The sequence below is a fragment of the Ambystoma mexicanum genome, chromosome 12 (assembly GCF_040938575.1).
Source record: "Ambystoma mexicanum isolate Mex_15411 chromosome 12, UKY_AmexF1_1, whole genome shotgun sequence".
Lineage (NCBI taxonomy): Eukaryota > Metazoa > Chordata > Amphibia > Caudata > Ambystomatidae > Ambystoma > Ambystoma mexicanum.
The window spans coordinates 275,817,717-275,841,343 of NC_090936.1; the positions used below are offsets into that span (position 1 = coordinate 275,817,717).

Here is a 23,627-nt window from a genome sequence, read left to right on the forward strand (position 1 = left end):
TAAGAGGAAATAGAATATCAAAGCGTAGCCCCACTCTCCCTGAATGGATGCTAATAGCATTATAGCATTATAGCAAATTGTCCTGAGCTGTCCTTATAGGACATCTGTGACAGATTTAAATCTACAAGGAACACCTCCAATTGTGTTTAAGTTCCAGGAGCTCATGTTACTGAATTCTACATATAGGTCTGGTCTGCTAACAAGACACCCTTTTATGAAGCACAATGTGGCTTAATTATTGATCTTAGAAGTTTCTGCCTAGAGGATCTTGTCAGCCCATGAGGTGTGTAACTGAGTCGCTCTCTTTCCCTCTTTATTCTTTATTTGGCAAAACGCCACAAAAGAACATAACAGCAGAGCTTAAACAACACACAATACATATATGAAGTTGTCGAATAGATCATCTGTAAAATTATCAATTAGAACATCAGTAATACAAACAATAATACAAGATAAAACCCCTAAATACACTTTTTAAAATAATTAAACACTGTTGATCAATACACTTCTTTTTATAAAAACAGACCTAAAAAAAGGGAATCAGCCTTCGTATCTTCTGAAGACAAGCATCATTTTAGGCCTTCAATAACCAAATGGGAGGATAAAATACTTCAAATCCATGGTAGATTTCTGCCACCTGGCATCCGATAAACCTCCATGGGACCTTCTCTAAATAGTACAAGATCTTCGGAGTTCCTTACACGGAGCCAATATAGAACATGCTGTAGTGTAATAACATACCTGATTTCAATGAGGCCCTATTCTCACGCAACCAGTGTCGATGGGGCCCTCAGTGGAAGATTAAGAAGTGATTTAAAGTTCTGAATGGTACAATGAGCTTAACCGCATAATTCAGCACCATAAACTACAGCTGGAAAGACAAGCCTGATACATCTTCACAGGAATAGAAAGGGCCTCACCTTCAATTGAGTAACAAGGTTCTGAATGTGTCCATGCTGTCTATTCTATTCAATAAGTTTATTCTGAAACAAGATTTCCATAAACAACAAATACAAGAAAAAATACCATGATACAAATGTGGAACACAAAAGTAAAAATACATTACATTTGACAACATAAGATAACAAGGTCAAAAAGTGTGTGTGTGTAGACCAATTAGTATCCTCCACAGGGGTACCAGAATAATCATTAGCTTATCAGTGTTCAGTCAGGTTTTGAGAAATTATTTTTGTTCTCCGGTGCCAGGCCTTTCTCAAATAGTCCACCGAGCCCCAGGCCACGGGCAGCGTGGAAGCTGAGAGTAGATAGCAAAGGGCTGGCCTAGCTTGAAACATTCCAGCAGTCCTCAGTAAGGGCAAGAGTGTAATCTTCATTTGGTCTGCATATATTGGACAAAACAGCACAAAATGCAAAAGGTCCTCCACAGGGCACCGACAGCAGGGTCAAGCAAGAGATTGCACATTTTGGGACCAGTTTTTGTTTTGAGCCCGAAGCCATAGACAGTCAAATCGCGCTCTAGTGAGTGCCCAGCGGTCACAAGGTTTATCACTATATAGCAAATATGGCTGTATAGTATCTGCAGTAGTTAGAACAACGTGCCTTCTATTAGCAAAAATAACTAAGGTAGGGGACTCTCTGTTTGACTCAAGGATAGATTTAAAGTGTTGCTTCTGGGCCCTTACAACACATGGAGTCAAAAAAGCTGGAGGACAAATAAGGCTTGCACAATTTAGCTGACTGACACATTTCTGGATGTAAATAAGCCACAATATTTTTTTTACAGCCGGACTTCTCACCAATGCTACTATGATTTTATGTGAAAGGCCGGCTTTCTGGTTTGCCCATAATGCAAGCCAATGCACGACAGGGGTCAATAGCCACTCATCGGGAATATGGGGGCACCCAAGTTCCAAATGGGTGCTGTAATTTGGCACAGACTGCGTTAGCCCAAGTATTCTCAACATTATCAATGCTTGGGATCTTTTCCATGCCCCACAGTGCAGCGCCATAATTGGTGGCTGTTTTGGTTTGGGCCCTATAAACTTCGAGAATTAGCTTAAGTGGATGCCCCAAACAGTTATTTTGAAAACGTGACAGACCCCCCCATTGCCTGTCTTATCCTTGTGCATTGTTTATCCACATGGCCAAACCCTCACCAGTTTTCAGTAAAGCAAATTCCCAAATATACAAAGCTAGTAACCCTTGGAATAGTTTCTCAACCACTCAATATCCTCCTCATCTTGAAGTGTCTGATGCCTGTGCTCCTGCAAGCCATAACAGCTGATATTTTTTAGTTCACCAAGAGTTTGTGAGTGGCCATAAATTCAGTATAAACATCCACCAGGCGTTGTAAGGCTATGGAAGTGCAGGCTATGATAACCATATCATCAGCATAGCCTAGGACAGGAAGAGGAATACCTCCTATCCTGATAAAATCAGCATTAGAATTAACAAGAGCCTGATGAATGCCATTTATATACAGTGCGAATAGTACAGGGGCCACAACACAACCCTGGTGAATGCCCAAAAAGGTCTCAAAAAAAGCTGTGCACTGCCCCTGGTCACCAAATCTCACACAGGCTGATGTATTTTCATGGATTATTTGGAGCACCTTGACCAAGTCCTCCGGGCAGCCCATGGACTTGAGCACAGCCCAGAGCATCGCCCTGGCCACTTTATCAAATGCAGTCCTCAGGTCCATGAAAGCCAAATATAATGGCTCACCCCTAACATAGATTTTAATTTGTTGGAGATCAACAACCCCAATTAACTATAGGCTTCAACTGACTCCAACAAATGATTAAGACAAAATGTCACCCCTACTTGGGCCTTCCTCCTGGGCCTGGCGCAGCATATAATCTTTGTTTTCGAATAGTTAAGATGCAAACCTTTCGCAGAGCATTGATTGTCAAAGACATCCAACTGATTCTGGAACAACCCCTCCCCGCCCGCACGGGTCATCCTTAGCTGCTGCTTGAAAAGCAGGCACTATGCTAATAATATATACTAAGAATAACAATGGTGCTAAAACACATCCCTGCCTGACCCCAATTCCTACGAAAACCGGTTCATTGTACTCACCATTAGACCCCCAGCATACCTGAGCAGAATTATCATAATATAATCACTTGATCTCATTACCAAGGGTGGGTAAAATACGCACCTCCATCAAAACACGACACAAGAGATCCCTATGGACCATATTGAAAGCAGTTTGTAGGTCCACGTATGCTAAATAAAGAATCTGGTAACCCAACAAAACATACTTCCAACATATAAGATAAAATCTCATCACTTGGTCCACTGTAGCAACCCCTGGCCTAAAACCCACCTGTACATGTGACAGGGGGCCTGAGGCAGCCACCCAGTCCTCCAGACAACGAAGGATCACCCCCAAGTACATTTTTGCCATTCAGTCTATCAATGAAATAAACATTTTATGGGATGGTTACTCCCTAACACCTTTCTTAAAGCCTGGGATAATGACTGCTTGCCTCCAGCTATTTGGTGGCAAATTAAGTCAGTAAAACATCATTAAACATGTTTGTTAGGAAGGGAATCGAGAAGAGATCAGAAGGGATGAAATCTGGGGCTGGAGCCTTACTGTGCTGTTGGTCAGAGATGGCATGACTAACTTCCGAAGGTGTAATCAAGGTCACCTGTACCTCAATACGACACAGAATATACTGTGATACCCTCCCCCTGCACCACTACTCGCGGAACAGGTTGGCATATATTGACTGAAAATAATCATATCATGCATCCTCCGAAATAGTATTCACCTCAGACTAAGAATCAGGCTTAATATTTCTTTTCACCAAAACCCAGAGCTCTTTGCTATCATTAGTTCCCGCTGCATTCCCAAGGGCTGCCCAGACACCCTTGGAGAACATTCTCTTTTTCTTAACCCGCAGAAGGTTATAATAATGTCTTATACGTGCAACTATTCCATTATCTTTGATCTCTTTACACTTAAGTGCAGTAACCAAGGCATTGTTTGCCATTCTGCATTCTCTATCAGTCCATTGGTGGGTCGTGCCCTTGGTTGATGAAAAGTTGCAGATGATTTTGGATGTGAAAGGAGCCAAACTCATCACTAATATGCTGTACAAATCTACGTATGAGATAGTTAGATTAGCGATTGAGTATTCAAAACAGGAAGCAGTGCAGAATAAATGCTAGCCAAAAGGTAATCTGAGGGATTATGTGGCCATGCCTTACATGTATACGTTCCACATCAGTATGGAGGGGGAGCTCAATATTCCAGTTTTTACATGCACTTACTAATGAAAGCAAAAGGATTAAGGGATCATGGTCAGTCTCACGTCTTTCCATTACTTTAAATGCCAAAAGAGCATCCCAAAATAGAATGGAGGTTAGTATGTGGTCAATAACGCTACACTTGTGCTATGAACAAAGCATCATATGTGCCGGCGAAACGTCCACAAACTTCACATTACAAGGTTTCATGCTATATGCATAAAGTATCAAACAAACCCAACCTGATAATCAATAAAATCTCCTACTAGAGGTGATTGATGGCTATGGGATATCCCATAATCTATATTCCGTAGCTAGATCTAATGTGCAATCATTGGATTCCTCCAGTTGGCAATTAAAGTTGCCCGTAATGAGCAAAACTTGTTTGGAGAACCAGCAATGATTGCACAGATCTTATTCCAGGCCAGGTTCAGGCAGTTAAACGCAGGCTGAGTTTGCCTTAAATAGACATTTGACAACAAAAACAACAGGACCACCCTTAAAACTACACAACACGCAAAGCAGATAAGGCGACTCCAAGTCCAAATAGCCTTGACTCTTGCATGAATCAAAGTTGACAGTCCCACCCTTTGGCCGTCCTCTAGGGGATTTATCTATTTATTTATTGTGCATTTGTAAGGTGCTTATACATCAAGTAAATTGTGTTTCAAAGCACCCACAGGGCAACAGGACGGAAACATGGTGAAAGAGAAAGACGGTCCTACTAGCCCTGGTTAGCGTTTAGAGCGTGCAAGTGCAAAGAAATTAAAGGAATGAGGGAGATGGGGTAAGTGCTAGGATCACTCAACAGGTTTGAAAAATAAGACCAGTAATTTGGTTTATTTACTGGACCCATCACCCACGTCTCTTGGAGGCATATTACCCTCTAATTATGAATCAGGGACTGCCAATTGGGTCCATATTTTTGCTCACTAAACCATTCATATTCTAAGACATTATGGAGAACACATCCCCAGGATTCCCTCTGGCATCTATCAGCGGGACAGAAAGGGAAACACTCACCGTTTGTGGACCCACAGAAGCATCAATAACAGAATCAAAAATCATCTCTGCATAATTTTTTCCTCCATCATTCTGACTTACTTTGGGCTCAAAATTATCTTCAAACACAAGACGGAGGGATCAAATTGATGCAACAATAAACAGTTTAGAGTTGGAGAACTGAAATATCAACTTTGATGCTTTTATGATATTTCCGTGTGACCATCGCTGCCAGTTCCCTCCATGGTCAGCCACAACACCCCCCTGCCCAAACTCCTGGGGCCATGAACCTGGCAAACACAAGGTGAGGACTAACAAGGAGTTATCACTGAGATCCGTACCCAGTACATGTAGGGATACCACTTGCTCAGCACACCTATAACTTCCATAGAAGTCATCTAAGGTGGCTACTTTTTTCCCTGAATGCCAGGTGTTTTCCCTCCAGGCAATACCCTGTTGTTCGCCCATTAAACATAATCAGTTCCCACTCCCTGAAAAACCTAACCCATTTCACACCCTTTTTATTTCCATTCTTTTTCACCATTGCAGTGACACCCTTCTCTTCTCTGAACTCAGGACAGCCATCATGGTCTCTACAGCCCACATTCAGATCTCCCCAACAAGAATACATTAATTTCCAACTCCCGGCAACCAATTAGTATATATCACATCAATACATTAATGTAAATCCTCTAAGTTAAAGATGTCAGGAGGGCATAGATGTTTATCAATAATATGGGGATACTCACACCGTCCCCATTTAGTATTAACTCCACTGCCAGCTCACTACTATTATTAGAGGACAATTGGGTACTTTGGGTGCACCATGTTTGTTTGATACCAATCATCAAACCCCCAGAAGGACTCTCCGCCATCGTGGTTTGATAGTCTACGAACTCATCTAAAAGCCATAGGTTGGTCACCCAAGTTTCTTGTAAAAAAACAATATTGTACATATATACCAAGGGGCAGGAACCCTTTTCAGACAGTAAGTGCTTATGTCCCATTATGTTCCAAATCAACGCTTTCCAGTTTCATTTATTTTCTATTGTTTGCCTCGCTTAAAAACCATTAAACCATGCCTATCCTGCTGCATCATCAGGCAATGTTTCAACCACAGTAGCCCTTTGTTTTGAGAGACCCATGACCCGTTTGGTAGCTATTATACAAATTTGTTTCGAAGATTCATTCTGGTTTTTCGGCAGGCCATGTAAAGGACTATCAATCTCATAGCCTGCAATGTGTATAGCCGCCTGATGCTCACAAATCAGCCTGGGAACCCCAGGCACAGAACAATGAATCCTAGTAAAAGCACTCCCACTAGTAATAACTGGTTCTACAAAAGCAGTCATTAGATGGCCAAACTCTCAGGGGTAGTACTTTGTTACAGACAGCGAGCAACACCCATCAAGTTGACGATCTATCTGTGATTGTCAGTGAGCCTCGCCCAAGTGTGAACTCCAATGGGTCCAGGGTATTGGATTCCAGTGGTTCCTGGTTAGCTGTTATAACATTACTGTGGACTTCGGCTTCTGCCTTCAGTGCATCCAATATCATCACTGGTGCAGCTACAACCTGCGACTCCATCTCTACTGGAACAACACTCCTTGCCGGGTTGTCATGCTTGACCAATGAGCTGATATGGGTACTGGGCGAACGCAGCAGTCTCTTTTGTTGCCTTCCAGCTTTTCTCTTTAATTTCCTTGCTCTGGGTGTGGCAACATTTATAATGGTTGAGATCACTGGGTCCGCTTCAGATGTTATTAATGTTACAATTTTCTTGTCTTTATTCCGAGTCTCCCGCTCATTTGCCCATTTCAACAGCATTTTTCCCGTCATTTGGGACCTCAATCACCTGCCCCCCTGACCAGCGGTATCCATTACCTCAATCCTATGTTCGTCTTCTAGGACCTCCAGATCGTCCACAGTTTGTGCCACTGATCCTCCTCCTGTGGCTAATTGACCTTGACATTTACAGTCAATAGCCACAATAGTCTTACTCTGTTTCTTAAACTCCCCCAATATGACCCCACATAGCTTAAGCAGAATTTTGATAGCAAACCGAATGGCACCAGTAGGCATTATGATGGAGTCAGCCATATCTGACATCTCACTAATCATAGTCAGCATGTCGCCCCTCAGCTCTTTCCTCCTCCTCCACAGTGAGGTCTGAACAAAGATTGGGTGATGCTGATAAACATACACCTTCATCTTGCGTGTTGGTATCTTCATTATATACCCCTTGGTTAATCATAAAACAATTGGATCCCAAAGGTATCTCGCTCCCTCAGTAGGCTGAACCATCTCCACATTAGTCGCCATTCAGTTTTGTAATGAATAACACAGTGCCAATTACAAGTTGTCGTTGACATCTCCACAATCCAAATTTAATAAATTAGGTTTTTCCTCCTGCTCATCCTAGGTGATTTACTCAACACGGTGCCCCCTTCACCAGCATATAAAACGCTGCTATTTTGACTCCATTAGTCACCTTAACTGGGGCAGTCTCGTGTCCACCCTGAGCCGGGGAAACAACCGTAGTGTTATTTTCAGGAACTCCTTTTTATTTCGGATGCCGGCCTTACAGTATGGTTTGCCCTTCCTTAGATTGTAGCACTGGTTCTTTTTTGATTACTTTTCGCGGCATTTGTGATTGACAATGAGAGGTATTCTAAATGAAATGGGTGGCCATCTTGGTACGCATATATATCAGCTTTACCTAGTTTTATCACCGAGTGTTGCATAGTGGTCGAAGTGAGCGGGAGCGGCCGGGAGCGGTGCTCCTTTACTTTTTTAAATTACCTTGTACAGCTCCTATACTTTTATTTTAAAAATAAACCTTTCTGACTGGTTTTGTTTTAAAATAAAAGTGTAGGAAGAAGTTGAAAACTTCACTTTCAGTGCACTGAACTGAGCGTTCCCTTAAACAGCAGGTGGGAGTATTTGGGGGAGTGTATTGTGTGTGTGGGAGGGGTTGTGGCAATGGGGTTTGTGGGGAGCAGGGGCGGGCCAGCAGGGAACATAGTTCCACTGCTTCTTATCTGTCGTACACTTCGACCACTGGTGTTGCAAATGGCAAGTTCAAATCTACACGGAATGTAAGCAAACGCCTGCGGTCTCCTGTACCACTACAATATGAACATAACACTTTAGTGTAATTCAAAACAAATATAAGAATTACCAAACAGTCAAGAGGCTGTGTCGATGGTCAAAGTGGTATCCGAGGCTAGGAGTCCACAGTCTCCTGTGCCACTCTACACCTCAGCCCACTGCAGAACACAAGAAACCCTCCTGCACGCTTTGTTTGCTCTGTCTGGGCGTTAAGCGATTTAAAGCTATAGCACTGTACTGTTCTGTGCAGAGTGTTCTCGTCCAGTCAAGCCGCAATACAAACACCATGTTCACCAGGAACACTTCCACACACTTTGCTCGCTTCCCTAGGGGTTCAACTTATAAGCCCTAAGCAATTTAAAGCAACATCATCATATTGTTCTGTGCAGAGTGCTCTTGTCCAGCCAAGCCTCAATAGAAACACCATGTTCACCAGGAACACTTCCACACACTTTGCTCGCTTAGGTAGTGTGGTGGTTTATAAGCCCTGAGTGATTTAAAGCGACAGCGCCATATTGCTCTGTGCAGAGAGCTCTTGGCCAGCCAAGCCACAACAAACACCAAGGTCACCAGAAACACTTGCACAGACTGTGCTAGGACGGCAGTTTATAAGCCCTGAGCGATTTAAGGCAACAGCACCGAGTGTTCTCGTCCAGCCAAGCCGCAATACAAACACTTAATAGTTATTAAGTAAAGTGCACATTTCTATAGACTCCTGCTATGACATATTCTTCATTTGGAACCTACCACACTATTGCTGTTTAGATGCTTCCAATCGGGGCATGCAGCTCTAAAGAGCATAGCCTCCCCTTGACACGCTACCAAACTAGAGGTGAAACAGGTGTGTGTAATGTCCTACTTCTATGATTACTGTTTGTTGTTTAGAGGATAAGTCCTCTGTTTATTGCAGCTCATGAGTGGGCTGCGACCCACGTGTAGGAGGGGGCGGGGCTACCGCCCAGAGTTCAGTTTGCACTTAAATAAAGCAGAGTTCAGACGTGCAACCCTATCTCTGTGCCTTATTGTTTAATTACTTGTCTTATTGCAATCCTGCTTCATTGCCGTGTGGCCCTGATTCGTTTGACAGTCATCTGGTACATAACAATGGCGAGGAGGCTTATTATATGCAGCATCAAAGGCGGGTAACAACAAGTGTCACAGCACCAGCCTTGATCCTGCGCCTGAGATGGATTGTCCAGATCCTTGCACTGGAGCGGCCCACAAGACACAACCCACGCGGTCTCAGCATAAGAATCAAGTAAGACAAACGGCAGCCCCAGCGGGTGACTCTGTGAAGTCAGTCCCAGCCAGACCATGCCCCACGCGCATCGCGTATGACACGAGGCGCAAACGTATCATCACGCACGGTGCTAACTTCAAAGACACGCAAAATAATTCACCATCTGCACGCACGTGTCCCATCATAAAGCAGTTATGAAAACACGCAGTGTAAAACCGACTACACGCGCACGTGTTTTCACAACAGTAGCATTCCATTTCATGAACGTTTGCCTCATTAAAGAAGCTGTCAACACATGCACGTGTCTATTCAAGAAAACAGCATTCTGTGTTTCATGAACTGTACTTTATTAAAGAAACCGACCACACGCGCACGTGTTTTCATCAAGAAGCCAGCATTTCTCATCAAACGAACTGTGTATCATCACAACTGCTAACCACTGCAAGCTGTCCAACACAATTCAGGCACATATTTCACTAACTTCTCCCTGCCAAGCAGAATTGCAATGCCTGAATAAAACTGCATACCCACAGCTCAAATACCTACCAAGAATTACAGCAAAATATCTGAAGCCAATACAGACAGTGGTATCTTGTGCCCTGCAGCCAGCTCTACTCCACTCCACCCTGCACCCACAGATGAAAGTGGATCCGAGTCACTCCAACTGCAAGCCATGCAGCTCTTTGACATGACGGACACCAGCAGTCTGGCCCCCAGATGGATCAGGTGGCTCAAGGAACTCAACATTTACATTGATGCTTCAGGAGTAAGGGAGGAAAGCCGACTTAGAGGCATTCTACTACACTGGCTAGGACCAGTAGTGCGAGACATCGTGTTTGAAATGCCCGAATCCAACACAGACACCTTCCAAGGCATTATTGGCTCATTAAACACATACTTCGCACCATTGAGAAATGTAGACTATGAAAGGCACATATTTCACACATCTACACTAGAAAGTGGAGAGACCATGGATAATTTCGTGATGAGACTAAGAAAAAGAGCGAAAATATTGCGATTTTGACAAATATTCAACAGAGGAAGCATTAACATCGCAGGCCATCGATGGGTGCGAATCGCATGATTTTGGGAAAAACTACTGCAAAAGAGCAGAACGCTGGATGAAATCTTGCAATTGGCATGAGCAGGCAATGCCCTAGCACTACAGACAGAATCTCTGGGCAACATCAAGATCACACAATCTGCCTCGGTACAACCATCTGCCCCATCAGATCAACAAGAGATTCGTCTGACCAAAAGAAATGCTACAGATGCGTTTTCAAATTTCCACACGTAGGCCCATGCCCGGCCATTGGACATAAATGCGATAAATGTGGTGGAGAAAACCATTTTCAATCCGTCTGTTGGAACATTGACTTCTTTCAAGCCTCTGAATCAAGCAGAGACACACAGAGGCACGAGAGCCGCAATGCCAGACGGGAAAGCCCAAGATCCCGCACGCACCACTCGCCAAGGGCTACCGGGCGGCAGCCTCACAGCATGTCCTGAGAAAAACCTCGAGAGGAGAGAAGACGTGAAGAAAGAAGAGAAACCTCCAGCCATTACAGGACCAGACATGATTCACAAAGAAGATATTCCAGACAAAAGATTAGATACTTGGATGACTCCCCTCGCAGAAGGCAGGAGTCACACTCGTCCTCATCTAGCGGGGACCGGAAAAGGGGATATGTCCATGCCATTGGCAACAGTATAGCCACAGAGTACAGCCCCACCCTATTATTACAGCTCAATGGACAAAACAGAGAATTTCTAATTGATACCGGAGCCACTGTAAATGTCATAAATGATTAAATCTACGAGCCACTCACCCACAAAAAAACATTAAAAGAAGCTCACATGCTGATATACCCGTATGGATCTAATGAGCCCCTCAACTGCCAAGGGATGTTCATGGCAAACTGTCAATACAAGGACAAGAGCCAGGAGATCAAAATCTACGTCATCAAAGGTGAAGTGCCAGGAGGCAGCATATTAAGATTCAAGGCGGCAATACAAATGGGACTCATTCAAATAATGTACCAAATAATGTCGGCGTACACCGCTAGCCCGAAGGACATGGTAAAGAACATGTTTCCAACCCTCTTCACTCGTCTGGAAAAATTAAAGGACAAACAGGTGAAATTACACATCAACACCCAGATACCGCCAAAGGCGCAGCATTACAGAGCCATACCCCTCAACATACAATGACATGTGGAAAACGAGATCCAAGCACTATTGCAGCAGGACATAATTGAACTGGCATCGGGACCAACACCCTGGGTATCCCCTATCATACCAGTACCCAAGAAAGACAACAAGGGCAGCATTTGAATATGTGTTGACATGAGGGCTCCCAAAGTAGCCATTGAACGAGAACGTCACCTCGCCCCAAGAATGACCGATATGATGCAGTTACTACACGGGGCAGAAGTGTTCTTAAAATTAGATCTAAACAAAGGCTACCACCAGCTGGAGTTACATCCCGACTCGAGATACATTACCACCTTTTCAACACATCTGGGCCTCTTTAGATATAAAAGAATCAGCTTCGTGGTATCCTCGGCAGCAGAAATCTTCCAAAATGAGATATACCAGGTAATTAAACACAACCCCAACTGCCTAAATTATTCTGATGACATCTTAATATTTGGCACCACTCAAGATAGTCACGATGACATGCTGAGGAGAGTATGTATGGCTCTGGAAAACGCCCACCTAACACTCAACCCCGAAAAATGCGAAATCAGCAAATCCACCCTGAAATTCTTTGGACCCATTTTCTCGAGAGATGGTCTAAAAACCTGACCCTGAGAAGGTTCAAGCGCTAGTAGAAACTCCCACGCCCACATCAGTATCTGCAATATGCTCATTTCTCGGCATGACGAGCTATTGCACAAGGTACATGCAGGACTTCACGTCGGTGAGCACCCCTCTTCGTTTACTCACCGGGAAGCATCACGAATTCCAGTGGTCCAACGCATGCGAAGAGGCATTTCAGGAAATCAAAAAATGAATCTCAGCAGCCTCATGCATGGCATACTACGACCCTGACCTCAACATGGAACTAACAGTGGACGCAAGTCCAGTAGACCTAGGAGCGATCTTAGCGCAATCCAAACCTGGCGCATCTCCTGACTCCCCAAGAAGAATAGTGGCCTACGCAAGCCGCAGCTTATCCACCACTGAATGCGCATACTCTCAGCCTGAAAAGGAGAGCTTGGCAGTAGTGTGGGCATGCAAACATTACCATTTGTTTCTGTATGGTCGATTGTTCACCATAATCACTGACCACCAAGCCCTCACCACCATCTACGGCAAGCTGACAGCCAAGATGCCACCACACATTGCCAGATGGGGGTTGCGGCTACAGGAATACTTTTTCAAAATTATCCATCACCCGGGAAAGGACAATAATCCGGCGGATTTCCTATCGATACATCCACTGCCAGCCCAGGACGAACGACAGTCAAACAAAGCGAATCAATGTTTGAACCACCTAGTAAACAGTGTGCTACCCAAGTCCATCACTACGGCACAACTACTGGAAGCAACACATAAAGACAAGCTACTTCAGACAGTCCAGGCATGCCTGAGGTCGAACCAGTGGCATAGCAATCGGAGAAATGATCATGACATACCCACCGAGGAAGATCAACATTTCCGTACGTTTAGACTTATCCAGCACACCCTGTCCACCTCACCAGAAGGCCTGCTATTGATTGAAGGAAAACAGAATTGTGATTCCTTCCGCACTGCAAGACCAAATACTAGACATCGCACACGCAGGACACAGAGGCATCGTATCAACCAAACACCAACTAAGGACCAAGGTGTGGTACCCATCAATGGATGAACGTGTGGAACGATTGCTAGGACAATGCCTACCATGTCAGGCAGTAGCCAAGCGCACATTCCTCGAGCCAATCAGGACCTCAGAGATGCCTCTGCAAGTGTGGGATAAGGTGGCGGTTGATATGTTTGGACCTTTAGCGAATGGCAAATACGTGCTAGTAATCATCAACGAAATAACACGCTTCCCGGAAGTTCACCTCATCCGATCCATCAGTGCCCAAGAAGTCATACCAGCCCTTGACAAAACATTTGCGGACTATGGTATCCCCTCTACAGTCAAGTCGGATAACGGCCCACATTTCAGTGGACATGACTTTGCCATGTTCGCAGAGCACCTAGGATTCCTCCAGCACCACAAAATCACCCCACTATGGCCCTAGGCAAATGCAATGGTGGAGCGGTTTATGGGAAACCTCAAACGCACTCTATGTTCCATCACAAATGGTTCATTCATGCAGGCAATTTGCACATTGCTAACAGAATACAGGAACATCCCACACAGTTCGACAGGAGAATGCCCGTCAGCTTTAATGTTCGTGCGGATCATCAGAACGAGGTTAGCACACAATCCGCAAGCCACACCGAACTCCAATCAGGCGGAAGTGGCAAGAAGGAAAGACAGAGAAAGCAAGGCAAGGATGAAGGAATACGCTGACATCAGAAGACAGGCAAAACCAAGCTCAATTCAAATAGGTAATTCAGTCTTGGTAAGGCAAAATCAAAACACCAAGGACACCCCCGCTTTCAAGCCGGAAATAATGACGGTAACTCACATTCAGGGTTCTATGATAACGGCGGCAAGCCCTCAGGGCACAGTCACCAGAAATTCGTCTTTCTTCAGAAAATTCAGAGGTGACAACACCAATGCTAGCATTACACGGACACTGGCAGAAGACTCCTCAGACATAGACTCTGAGTGCCAGGAGGAAGCAAGAGATGCCGATGACAGCGACAGTGACGAGGCCCACAGGAGAACCTCTCCACCAGCGCACAATCCATCCAAGAGGATCATACGGAGACCCACAAGGTGGATCGAAGAAAATTAAGTAAACCAGTCCAAGTGTTTGTTTAAGGGAGGGGGAGATGCAATGTCCTACTTCTATGATTACTGTTTGTTGTTTAGAGGATAAGTCCTCTGTTTATTACAACTCATGAGTGGGCTGCGACCCACGTGCAGGAGGGGGCGGGGCTACCGCCCAGAGTTCAGTTTGCGCTTAAATAAAGCAGAGTTCAGATGTGCAACCCTGTCTCTGTGCCTTATTGTTTAATTACTTGTCTTATTGCAATCCTGCTTCATTGCCGTGCGGCCCTGATTCGTGTTACAGTCATCTGGTACATAACAGTGTGCAATTCGTTTTTAGCTGTTTAGCCTTTATGACTGAGGCACCACATACCCATGTTCAAAGCCTTTACTGTCCCTGGTACTTCTTCTGGCAACCATTAGGCTTCATCACACCCTCGCTGTAGACCCAAATTCATAAGTCAGACTTCTGACACATACACTCGCTGGGAAAGTATGTGGCGACAAGCTATAACTCTTAATTCTAGCATTGAAATTCCAGTAGACAATTTAAACATTGGGCCAGGAGAGTGCCTTGATCAACATTGCATGGGCAGCTGTTGTTTCACTCCCAGAATTCTCCAAGACTTTTCAACGTTACCCTTAGTAGTCAATCTTTAGAATGCTCATTCCAAAGTTCCAAGTACCTTATCCAATGAGTTTTACTCTGATGGGTCTTCCTTTAGTTTCGCAATCACTTCCTGTGAATCTGACTAATCAGGAATAGGTAGTAATGACCGAAAGAAAAGGCACGACCTATACAAAAAGTTTGTAAACGCATGCCACCAAAGGTTCGAACTTCGAACACCAAATGTTCAAACCAATGGGGGCATGCATTTTAGGTAGGTAAAAAAAAAAAATACTGCAGGTTCTGCGGGGGTGTCCCCCGCAACACCACGCTCACTATACTAAACAGTATAGTGAGCGGGGGCTGCGGGGGAAAACCCCTGAAGCTGCCTGAAAAAAAAATTACAAAAAAAGAAAATGACCCTGTGGCGCCGGTTTTCCGATCACGGAAGTGAAAGGGAACTGGCGCTGTAGGGACACAACGCATCTTACAAGGTAAGTAGGGTGTGCGTGGGGGTATGTTGGGGTGGGGGTGTGTTGGGGGTATGGGTGGGGGTGAGTTGTCGGGGTGGGTGGGAGTGTGGGTTTGTGGGGTTTTTAAAAGTATGTTTGCATGGGAAATGTACAAACCTTTTGTGGTGCGTACATTTCTCATGCAAACTTTTCCGTCGCAGACTTTTCCACAATGGAAAAATCACGTAGATCCGACTTATGATAATCGTGTTACAGTCCAGAGGCAAGGCCGGCAACAGCTTTTATCATCCTTCATCCTCAGTTTGTGTTCTCAGCTTCATTTCAAATCAATATTTTTGGGTAAGGGTGGGCAACACCGGTGCTAGCCTTTCCAACCTTGTTGTGATGCCAAATTTGGGTTTAAATCAGATAAAAAATAGAAGAGAATTGGAACTTTAATAGTTATTTGATTGGACTAAAGTTAGAGTATAATAAGGCTAGTATCAGAATAGTCATTTTTAAATCAAATTGGAGTCCGGATTAGGGTAGATTTACGATAGGGCATTTAAATAACTCAGAATTGGATTGGTAATTGTGATATAGACACATAGTGTAGGCCTTCAATCTATTTTAAATTGATAGAAATGACATGAGGGATTTTTGAGGGTGCAGAACATCACAGTAATTCGATTTAAGGGATGCACGACAAACACACACACAGTTGTGTGGTAGTAGAGAATCATGGTGATATGCTTCAGACTGGCCCCCAGGATCTCTTTTTAAGATGGATCATTCAATTCTGATCTCTAAAGGCCTGATTTCAAAAATATTTCCAATGGGACTTTCCCGTGTTAAAACATTGTTATAAATCAGGCCCTAAACTCAGAGTGATACCTCTGACTTTTTGTAAGAGGTACCAGAAGCATATGTCATCTCTTTTCACAGTGCGATTGAGCTGTGAAAATAGAGGTGGTGACCCACTAGTCTACTCTGACTACCACAAGAAAGTTGAGCTTGCCCAGAGGTCTCATTTTCTGGGAGCGAGAGCAGGCCGAGGCAAGAATAGTAAAATAAACTCCAAACATGTCAAATCATCCATGTTTTATGGGTCTTTCCCTATCTATGGGGCTTTTATTGTTAAGGGCCTCATTATATGTTTGCCCTGTCTGGTAACTACGGTACCAGTAAGCTTTCCGGTACCGTAGTTACCAGACCGGCAAACTACATGTTCTGCTCACGGGAACCTTTTCACCCGCCAGGTCGGGCCTGTCAGCTGGAACAGCACACACGAGCAGAGCATGTCGGATGTACCGGCACCATTCTAAATGGTGCCGGTGCATCCGACCTCCACATTCCCATTGAGCCCTATGGGGCTCCAATCGGAATGGGGAGCATTTCATTCCAGCGCCCGTGAATGGACAATTACCGAGTCCAGCAGGGCCTTAATGACCCGGTAATTGGGAATTCGTGGGCTGAGGAAATTTTCGCAAGTTTGGCGGCAACCTCCCGGTTTTACCAGCAAGGCTATCACCAAACTTATAATGAGGCCCAATGAGAATATTGGAATTTCAGATGCATGTGAAGCAGTATTATCATACTACATCCATTATATTCACATATGAAGTATGAAAGAGCTCCCTTCTCCACTTTTCACTTCTACCTATCAATTTCTGCTGGGCTATGAGATTTGTCATTGTTTCTCTTTTATTTTAGATTCTATAACAATAACCCCACAGGATTCCAGGTGGGTTGGTGCCTGGTGGCTTGGATTTCTGATAGCTGGAACAGTCACACTATTTTCTGCAATACCATTCTGTTTTCTGCCTAAAAGTCTCATAAATGAAGCCGAAGAAACACGTGGAACCAATCAACATGAGGATTGTATTGTACAAGAAGGAGAACCCCTGAACACAGATGGGGTACACCAGGAGCAAGTCATCACCTCAGTGGGGACAACAGGTAAGGGGAAAAGAACCAACAAGGCTTTACTTCTGTTCTGAAAATGATTACACTCAAATAAGTGTGGTTGCTTAGAAATATCACATTAATAGATTCATACATATGTGTGTGTGTGTATCTATATCTGTCTCTAGCTATTCATCTACTTATGATATGGTAACAGTTGTTGCCCTATAGTTAAGTTGAAAGCTATGAGCCATCCTATTTTCCAAACTTCTAGGACTTATAACATTTAACCCATTGGAGGCATCAGCATGAATAGTGTTTGGTACGGGCACACCAAGCTAGAAGGCTTTCTGCAAATCCATCAATCAGTTTAAAAGATTTAAGCTGAGAAAAAAATGTGTGTTTTTGACTATTTGCTTTATTTTTCCAGGAGGGGAAATGCAGTTCATAAACAGCTGCAGAGCCTAAACTACTTGGTCAATTTTCGTTACATTTCTTTTGAACCCGTCAGGAAACACAGGAATGCATTTGATTTTTGGTTTGGTCAAAATCTGTCTAGTAGTTTTTTAAAAATATGTGCAGCGAGAATGGTTTCAGCAATAACATCTTTTTTGTAACCCCATGATTCCGGTTGTTAGGGCACTAGAATATCAGAAAATGAAAATCTGCCTTTATTGTTTTTCTAGTTAGATTGGGATTGACTAGAAATGGTATCCAACATCTTGCAGCCCTGACCCGGCCGTAGCAGACCCAAGGACCTGCTGAAATGTGCCGTTGGAACTTTGTGATTTTAGAATTGGCTATTAGGTGGCACTCAAGCACCACCTATCAGCCAAAACTATTGCATTGGAATAGAGATAGGAGGGAGATGGTATGTAAGGAGGGATACACAGCAAGTTTGTATTTTTGAGATATTTACGCACCTACTAAAGTCTATATCCATATCTAACCACTACCTGCCCCACCCCACGCCACAACACCTCTCTTTGGTTTACTAGCTCTATCAAGAAGTAACATCAAGCCTTGGTCTGTAAATTGTCTGCAAGTGTTATTTCTAAGCATTCTTCTGAGAGGTTATGACTAACTTACAGCTGTAAATTACTAGTGATGCTATATTGGGGGCTGCTAGGGCTGGGCTGGAGTGAGTCTGATAAGGAGCCTTTATTTTAGCGAGGCTGGTGAGGCTGGTGAAGTGTCAGCTAGATACCTGTGAATGGCTTTGGAAAAGTTGATGGAAAGTATTGGGTATGAATGTTGTGATCTCTCCATTCCTATGGGTGGAAAGAGTGAACGTCTGTTAGGTAGGTTAGTGACTCATGAAACTGAGACCTCTGTTCGAGCCCCCTGTCAGTGTAATACAATATGTATGCAATTGAATGTATAGGTCTTCCTGGGTTTGTCACTCCTTACATAACCATGGAGGACAGCAATTTTGAGAACATCATGAGTATGATTTGTTTCTGAAAAATGCTCACCAACAGGGCTCTCCTTTGTGAATGCTTCACTTGATACTCTGATTGGGGAGGTTCATGCATTTGTGGAGACTTTGACCAGTTTCCCCATTTTATCCATACAAGTAAGTATACAAGGTTGTAGGAATGTACATGTAAAATGTAAAAACATTTAGTAGACTTTCCCTGTGTTGGATATTTTGATGGTATCCAAAATGTGTGGGCAAGTTAGACATCTTTGTTTTCGCATTGCATTGATCCATTGTCTGTGCTATCTTTTTTTATATAGTGTGAGTCATACCATCATTCCCTTCAGCTTGGCGGTGTGTCTGAAAGCAAGGAAGGATATCTCAGGGAAACCTTCTCAGATACTTACATCTTGTACGAAAATGGGTTGTAGTTCCATACCAATCTGCGGAGGGACTCATACTCTGGATTGTACGTTACTACCATTAGCATCTGGTTGTGGGCCTCCTTTGCTCTAAATTCTAAGAAGTTGATACAGGGGATCTGTGTGGCCCTGAGAATCTGTCCCTCTAAAATTCTGTGGTTGTTTCCATGGTTTATAAACTCTGATCTAAAAGCTTATAAGTTTTTTATCCTGGTTCATTTTGTCTGGGCATATTCGTTTTATCTTAATGCTTGACTGAATATTGAAGCATGCAGTGTGTATACTTATGATATCATAGTTTATTTATATAGCGCCTATGCACAATGTGTTTCAAAGTGCGTCACGGGAAAGGAGGGAACAAGGAAAAGTACAATGACATTCTTACAGGTCATGAACATCAAGAATGTGAAATTAACTATCATACTGGGCCTGACAACATTTCAGATAGTGCAAGAGCTAAATCACAGATAGGAAGGAAATGGGAAACAGACAGGCGACTACCGTACTAGGCCTGATGTCATTTCTGGTAGAGCTGGAGATTAACAAGAGGTGAGGGAGGGGGAGGAGAAAGGAGGGAGGAGAACAAAACAAGAGACTATCATACTAGGCCTGATGACATTTCAGATAGTGGTGAGATGTGGGGGGCAAGTAAAGGGAGGGGACAGGATACTTGGTGGAAGCTGTCAGATGGTTTGATTGTAATAATGTGGTTGCTGTTCATAGATTATTTAGCCTTCTTTTTTGAAAAATGACAATTGCTGTTCTATATTGGAAACGTTCAATATATTGGTCTAGTTTTAGGTTGTGACTAATGTCCAGCGTCCAGTTGGAGTCTCATTTTCTATCTTTGTTTGTATGCCAGTTGTTGACAATTCCATTGCTCTTCTGGCTGTCATCCAGTTTGTCATGAACATATTCCTTCAATCTGAGTTGTCTAAAAAACGTCACTGCACAGTTCTATCTTGTCAATGGGTTTAGAAGGTCAGTATGTGTGCCCTCTAGTCAGCACTGAGATTTCGGCCTGTGTTGGGGTATAATATGAGAGGTTGACAACACAGTCCTGTTGTTTGAGCTTATCTAATTTCCCGTTTCTCAAATTGTCATGTGCTGCTACAATGTTTCAAGCTCTCTGTTTTAAGCTTCAATAACCTACCATGACTTTCCATTATCTTTGGTTCCACTGACCCCTGCTCCACTTAATAAAGTACATTATTCAAACCTTGAGGACTTCAATGTGTGTGTGTGTGTGTGTGTGTTTGAGTCTGAGGGGGTTACACATCTAATGCATGTCTTTTTGAGCAAATTCCAAATCAGGTAAACAGACAGGCACACATGAAGAGAAAAGGATTCACAGGAGGAACCCTTTAAGGTGTAATGGTGCAATATTTTCAAAGTCATAATTTCTTCACTGCCTGAGGAAGCTCACAAATAAATAACTCTGTTAGTCTAATTAAGGTATTAACTTGTTTTCTTTTTGATGAACATTCTATCCTACATTTGGCTACCACGGTACAAACAAAATGAACTATATTTAAATATAAAACATATAACTTTGCAGATGTTCTAACTAATTATAAGTTATTTTAAAATATACACACACACATACATCTTTGTATATACATTAATCTTGTTACAGTTTTATCATTAATTATATGAAATTGAATGCATATAATAAATATAATGAAAGCATATCATTGATGATATAATAATGCAAATATAGTTATAACATAATAAATATATAGTTAAAACCACCCCTCTCCTAACCTCCTCTCCTGACTTCTCTCCCCACTGTTCTCCTCAACCCCCTCTTCTCCACTCTCTGCACGCCTCTCCTCACCTCTCTCCTACACACTAACCCTTAGCTACGCCACTGTTCCCTTATCTAACCACATTCTCCCAGCCTATCTCTTCCAATTACTTCCCCATCCTGCTTCACTCTGCATTCACCACTAGTTCCACCACCCCCTCGGACCCACTCTATGTCCTCCTTCCATACAATCTCCATACAATACATCTTCAGTTACATGCAGATCTCGCATGCTTGCTTTATATTTGTGAGTTGGGTGCCAGCCTTCAGTTCTGTTGTCTACTCCAGCTGTCCCAACCTGTCTTTGTGCACTTGAATGTTGTAGATAGTATATGGTGACACCTCTGAGCTAACTCTACCCAGATACAACATTTCAAATCTCTTTGCTTTCTACTCCTGATCCCCAGCAATCCTTTTGCTGTGGCAGATGAATTATAGTTTCTGTAGAACAAGTGGAACAATTGGGAAAGTGAGAGGTTGATTGAAAGTTCAATATTTGCACAAGGAACTGTATTAAGCCAGAATTGCATTTATCACTGTCCATTTATGTAGAGTGTCCAATCACCCAATGATGTGTCCTGCAGTGTATGATACTTTACAAAATAGTCTTTTATGCATTCACTTTTAGAGGGGTGATAAGAAGTGTCTTGAATCAATTGTTCCTAAAGTCTAAATCATTTTCTTGTATTTTTAGAATGTTTGTGGAGTGTAGAACAGGTGATACCGGTGGCTGTGCTTGGGTTTGTGAAAACATTTTTATGGCCAGGGGTGTAGGAGAAAGGGCAGCCCACCATGCCACTTTATTGGCAACAGCGTTTACCTGAGTGACCTTATCTTTAGGCACCTGATGGCAGGCGCATTTGACCACTACCAGTTCTTTGAGTAACATTAAAGCTGTGAGAAGAACTTGTATATGTAAACCATTTAATTTGGTGTTCCTGCTGCATTTAGAATCCCCTTTCCCTCCATTGTAATTTGTATTTATGGCGGCACCAAAGACAAAGATAAGGGGGATCCATGCACACCGTAACTCTTTTGGAATCTGGTAGGATGCACACTCTGGTCAGTGCAATGAATTCAGCAATTTGGATGAAAAACAAATCAGGACTTTTGGCATCCTCCATTACCTCATATATAGTTTATACTACAAATCCATGCACACACTCCTTTAGTTCATTTTTCAACCAAGAACCATCTACAACAAAGTCAAACTGAGCATTTCAGTGCAGAACATAATATAAATACTTTTGAGGTTTTGTGAATACTGCTATTACAAGAATCCAATCATTAGCTTTGCCATCTGCTAGGTTCAACAGCAGCAAGGCTGGATTTAGAAATGAACACTTACTTAGGCCCTAATTCTTGGATATCGCGCACCAGCGCCAGTTTGTGTATTCATGGAACACAATGTGCGGGGCTTAGCAGGGACTTGTGAGGAATCTGCGCCGGTCCAACGCGTCACTGTAAAACCATGAACGCTTTGCGCGAGACTCCAAGCGAACGGGGGTTGGGTCCTGCTCAGACACCTAAAAAGGGGGTGGAACACATGGAATGGGGAACAACAAGCGAAAATAGGGGCGTAACGAGGGATGTACCAAAGTAAAATCCTTGCAACGCCCATAAACGCGCTAAAAACCTGTATTCATGGAATTGAACGGGGCTCACCGGCGTGCAGTAAAATACGTGCAAATCCTCAAACACGTACACCACGCGATAGCTGGTGGATACTTCAACGCGCACAAAAACAAATGCATTAAAAGCCAGCGCAATCAACAAATGCGCATATACAGCTACAATGAATGTACCATTTGTCGAAGCAGTGATCGTGGGACATCGAAGGAGTAGGAGGATGGCCAGGGCCTGGATTTTTCTACATAGGACTAGCCTTTTTGGGATGCTTGATGACCAGGTCTATGGCAGCTATAGGTTTCCACCTCATATCATATAAAACCTGGTCACGGAGTGGGACGATGACCCTACATCACCCACCCTGTGCTCCCAAGAACTGGGCCTCTTGGAAAAGGTGCTCAATGTTTTGCATTTTTTGGCCACTGTGTTATTTCAGCGGACAACTGTCATAGAAGGGGGCATTTTACAGCCCACGCAGTCATGCTGCCTACACCAGGTGTTGACAATAATGATTGCACACCCCTCAGTCCGCAGGCACATCTTCATGCACAGAACACCTGCAGAAAGGCAGGCCGCGGTCCAGGATTTTTATGGGTGGCGTAGTTCCCTAGAGTGCTTGGTGCATCGATTGCACCCATGTGGCTCTGCGTCCAACTACGGCGACAGAGCACATATATCGCAATCGCAAGCACTGGCATTCCATCAACATGCAGGTTGTATGTGATGCCAAGGGTATCATTACATCTGTATATGCAAACTATCCAGGGTCCACCCATGGTAGTTTCATATTCAGAATGTCACCCCTACACCGGGCCCTGGAAGCTGGGAGGCATGACAACACATGGCTCATTGGTGAGTATAAATGGCAGTGTGCATGCATGCATGTCGCACGCACAGAAATATACACCAATGACAAAATTATCCCCTGTACAGGG

At 43.6% G+C, this 23,627-nt stretch overlaps 1 protein-coding gene across 1 annotated transcript in view; it reads left to right on the forward strand.

The window, feature by feature from the left end:
- LOC138513505 (solute carrier organic anion transporter family member 1B3-like) overlaps positions 1 to 23,627 on the forward strand; it is a 636,965-nt gene that overhangs the window by 225,613 nt on the left and 387,725 nt on the right. The window contains exon 7 of the mRNA XM_069628420.1: positions 17,223 to 17,468. Coding sequence (XP_069484521.1) covers positions 17,223 to 17,468 — 246 coding nt within the window. The remainder of the gene's footprint in view (positions 1 to 17,222; positions 17,469 to 23,627) is intronic.